This window comes from Tasmannia lanceolata, unplaced genomic scaffold (assembly GCF_043159265.1).
Source record: "Tasmannia lanceolata isolate RefF3 unplaced genomic scaffold, GAP_Taslan_0.1 ptg000005l, whole genome shotgun sequence".
Classification (NCBI taxonomy): Eukaryota; Viridiplantae; Streptophyta; class Magnoliopsida; order Canellales; family Winteraceae; genus Tasmannia; species Tasmannia lanceolata.
In genome coordinates this window covers 22,303,187-22,307,764 of record NW_027518682.1, presented here as the reverse complement: position 1 = coordinate 22,307,764, position 4,578 = coordinate 22,303,187, and the positions used below count along the sequence as shown (strand labels likewise).

At 39.7% G+C, this 4,578-nt stretch overlaps 1 protein-coding gene across 1 annotated transcript; it reads left to right on the top strand.

Annotated features, from left to right (window-relative positions):
- Window positions 1–429: 429 nt before the first annotated feature.
- LOC143876428 (copper transporter 5.1-like) lies at window positions 430–852 on the top strand. The gene has a single exon (XM_077378121.1). The coding sequence runs from the start codon at window positions 430–432 to the stop codon at window positions 850–852; it is 423 nt and encodes a 140-aa protein (XP_077234236.1).
- The last annotated feature ends 3,726 nt before the right edge of the window (window positions 853–4,578 follow it).

Below are 4,578 nucleotides of genomic sequence, written 5' to 3'. Positions count from 1 at the left end.
CTTATAAAAGCATAGCATCATCAAATGGTTAGACTTTTTATGTTACAACCCTCTACGTGTAGGGCAGACTAGATGAATTAATAGCTTGAATTTGGATTGTCCGATCTAAATATATCAGAGGGTCAGGATAGTTTGGCTGAGAATTTTTTTGGTGGGGACCAACAAATGAATGGTTTAGGTCAATCATCATACAGTAAGTGCAATTTTCTGGTCATGGCATCTCTTTGATGTGGTCCACCAAATAAAGGGTCCGGATCTCACTAATTTTAGCTAATAAACAACTGACGGCATCATTACAATTATGAAAACTGTCCGGGCCATTTTCAGACACTAAGAAAACTAAAATCTCTGCCCCTTCATCTCTCTTGCCATTCCAATGTGTTTCTCCACGTTTAATCCCCCAAAAGCAATCTCTCTCTCTAGGAAAAGATGATGCATATGACCTTTTACTGGGGCAAGAAGGTGACTCTCCTCTTCGACTCGTGGAAGACCAATTCATGGCCGAGTTATGCTTTAACTCTCATAGTGGTTTTCCTCTTCTCCGTATTCTACCAATACATGGAAGATCGACGGCTCCGATTCAAGATCCTCGCCAGTATCAAACCATCGCCATTGATCAATACTCCACTTCTTCTCCCCAGGCTCTACAACAACAAAAATTCTGCAAAATTCTCTGTTGCCTTACTATTTGGCGTAAATTCAGCCATCGGATATCTTTTGATGCTCGCTGTCATGTCGTTTAACGGTGGGATCTTCATCGCCGTCATCTTAGGGCTCACCGACGGTTATCTCCTCTTCAGGGTTTCAGATGAAGAGATCGTGGCCGTTGAAAATCCGTGCGCTTGTGCGTGAGAGATCAATTCGTGGTAATTCTCCCAATCCTCTCTGTACGATGTTTGTTTTTCGTTTCCCCTCTCTTTGTTTGAATATTTCTAGGTTTTCTATTTTATTTTTATTTTTCTCGTTATTTATATGTATAAATTTATTGATTTTCATATGTGCAACTGTGTAAGTGTTTGCTGAAGTTATTTAATATTATTCGGTATTCCTTGTTATAATTGTAAAGGAAAAAATGCGTTGGAAATGAAATTATTGGAAAAATAAGAAAGAAGGCATTGAACTAGAAGAAAATTGATAATTTGAGTAAACTAAGCAGAAGCATAAAGAGGGAAAATCACATGGAATTTTCTGTATAGAATTCTGGCAGAAAAGAAAATTGAGGTAAGACTTCTTGTAACTTGCTGAAGAAAATAAAAGGTTCGTCTTTTAAATAAAATTGTAAGCTTTAATTTAAAGATTTGGATGTTAAAGCATAAAAGATAAATAACGCCTTTCTCTTAAGCTTTTGGAGAAGTTGGTAAGTTATCATGGTATCAGAGCCACCGATCTTGGAGTGACCACAAGACAAATAGCTTCTCTCTCCGGCGGACGGCCAATCTAGCCGTCCGCCCCGCCACCAACGCTCTTAACACCACTAGTAGTGCCTTCCTTACCGGTTTTGTTAGTTTCCAACTCCTTGCCCTGCCGGGCCCTAAACCATCGTTAACACCACAACTTTACCTTCAATCATCTCTACTTTTTTTTTATCTGTTAACAGAGATCTTGATTCAGCCAGGTTCTCACCTGCAACAAAAGAGAGTGGGTTGCTTGGCAATCCTTCTCTACCCAGATCAATTCAATCCCGGATACTTGATCACATCTATTCTAATCTACGACCACTCTTTCGGTGGTTGTGGAATTCCACCGTCAAGTCACTGATTTGCTACCTTACCCCCTGTCTCTTTGAAGAGAATGGTTTCTGATGGTGGGCTGAAAATGGAATTCCACCGTCAAGTCACATCTTTGAAGAGAAATTTTCATTGCTTTTTCAAATCACTTTTCTAAACAATCTCACGGAATCTTACTGTATTGCATGGATTGATTTGATAAAGGAAGAGGAACTTGCACCCCTCCAATTATGATTTGAACACCCCTTCTTTTGTCTTTAGCCCAACAACATAGTTCTCCCGTGCATTTATAGTCTCATCAGTTTCATTCTAGCACCCCTCACTCTCGCCTCATCTTACGTGATAGACCCCAAATTGATAAACTCCCCATATTTGTTACATGCACTCTCTTTTTCACTCCTTGTCCAAAGTTTCAATGATTCTTATTTTTGTTGCCGTCATTATTCTCAATCACTAGTGTCGCAGTCCTTTTTTCATTCTCTCTCAATTTCTCTTTTTCCATCTCGAAACTTTTCCTATCTTTCGTTTATTTCAGTTGAGGTACATCTTCTCTTCGAGGTGCGTGCCTGAAATTGATCGCTCTACTCAGTTGAGGGGCCTCGATTCTTTGAGGTTCGTGCCTGAGAGAGCCAAATTCCATGAGAATCGGTACTTGCCGACCCATGTGCCTAGCCCATTGAGGCTCATATTCTTGCCCATCGAGGCTTTGGTCCATAGTGACCTATTTCCAGAAGGTTCGGTATTCAAAACCAAGACTCGCCCATTCCGGCTAGTCTAATTCAGCTCTTCGAGGCTCTTCGCGGCTCTTCTCTCATGCGACGCATTCTTCAACAACAGGCGGCAATTCATCTTCGGCAATATCAACAACGTACATCAGGCGGACATCAATCGTAGAAGTGTGCATCAAAATTGGCTTTGTATTTCTTTTGGGGTTATATATTGTAATCAAACGTATATTGATTTCCAATCCATATACGTTTGAGGGGGCATGTTAGAATATATGAGATCTCACCGCTGGATTAGGTTGAGATATCACCGTCGGATCATTGTGGTGGTGGATTAGACAAGTAGATTAGAAGAGGTAACCTTACAGATTAGGAAAGTAGATTTGATTTGATTTCATTCTATAGACTAGGAAAGTAGATTTGATTAGGATTGTTTCCTTCCGTAGTTATTTTGATTTTATTCTATGTTTATTCTGTATGTGCTCTATATAAGCACACCTTGAGATTATTATAAAGCATCCAAGAAATCCAAGATTAGTGAAAATCTTCAAAATTCTTCATGGTATCAGAGCAGGTAAGTTAAAATGGTATTAGAGCCAAAGTCTCGAGTTCAAACCTTCCGGATAGCAAAAATCCACATGCGATGGTCGGCCCAAAGTGGGACCACATGTGCCACGTGTTTGTCAAGTGGGCCACACGTGCGGGGGAGTGTTAAAGCATAAAAGATAAATAACGCCTTTCTCCAAAAGCTTAAGCTTTTGGAAAAGTTGGTAAGTTAACATTTTCTGTATAGAATTCTGGCAGAAAAGAAAATTGAGGTAAGACTTCTTGTAGCTTGCTGAAGAAAATAAAAGGTTCGTCTTTTAAATAAAATTGAAAGCTTTAATTTAAAGATTTGGATGTATAAAAAAGTTACCTTGGACTACAATCTGAAAAGCCCATATTGCAATTTTGGGTGTACACACAGTTGCATCCTTAGCAATGCCAAATTTAGTAAATACCAATTGTGAAGTTTCTTAGCTCTTAACATTCTACCTTTTAAACTATATATCACCATCTCTTCTACACCTGTAACCGAATGATCTGAGAAACTTAGCAATTCAATGGGACAAACGAAACCCGTTTGGATACCTTCCATTCTGTATTTGGATTTGGAATTGAGTTTTGAATACAAATTGAATAGATCCGGAAGCTCATGTAGAGGGAGACAGAGAGGGAAGGGGATACTTCCTAGTGGAGGGGAGAGTTTGAGGAGCAAAGAGGGTGAAGGAAACTCCCAGATCTATGGATTCCAAGTTCTAATCTCCACAACAAACTTAGAAATCTGATTTTTTTCACTGTCAGCTGCTGAATTAGAAATCCAAGAATTTGATCCGACCCAAATTACAATGCAAAAAGGGCTGCAAATGTGAGAAATCCAAATCAAAATCTTCTCGGCATCCAAACGGGCCTAATGGCTAACAGAATTCAGCAAATTGCATTCACTAGCTAGACACATAACGAATTACAAAATACAAAACAAACTCAAATTGAAATGTGAGCCGGGGCAGCTATGGGCATAGGATTGTCCCTCATCAGAGCTTCCTTTAACGGACAAACGCAATCAGCATCTCCTTTAAAAGGCAGATTTGTACCAAAATTTGAGGTGACTTATTTCTGGGCATCCACACCTTCATACTTTCTATCCTCAAATTTCTTGTCAACAATTTTGGCTCTGCTCATCATACCTATTCTACACATGCGTAAGCCGCTATGCCAATTTGCCAACTCCAATTTCGAAATTGACTGTCTTTCCAATTCTTTCTGCACTATCATCTTTGACTCCTATAACGACAATGGCATATGGTCTCTCAAGAAGTTGGATGGGCCACAAGTTATTGATAGTAATGCAGGTAAAGAGTAGACATGCGAGTCAGTCAGCGCAGCGGGCAGCCCAAAACGCAAAGCCCAATAAAAAATTTACCTTTTCCAGATTCATCAATGTGAATGCAGAGAATACTGTAAGGAGCTTAGTTGTAATTCAGAGAAAAGAATGCAAGAACAACAAGAACTGTTGTAATTCCGCCCCCTGACGGCTGGCTAACGTTCCAAAATATTATTTTCATAGGCTGATCCTAGCCCTCCGA

Bases quoted from the DNA above. Each gene is read 5' to 3' on its own strand.
- LOC143876428 (XM_077378121.1), top strand. From the start codon at position 430: ATGATGCATATGACCTTTTACTGGGGCAAGAAGGTGACTCTCCTCTTC.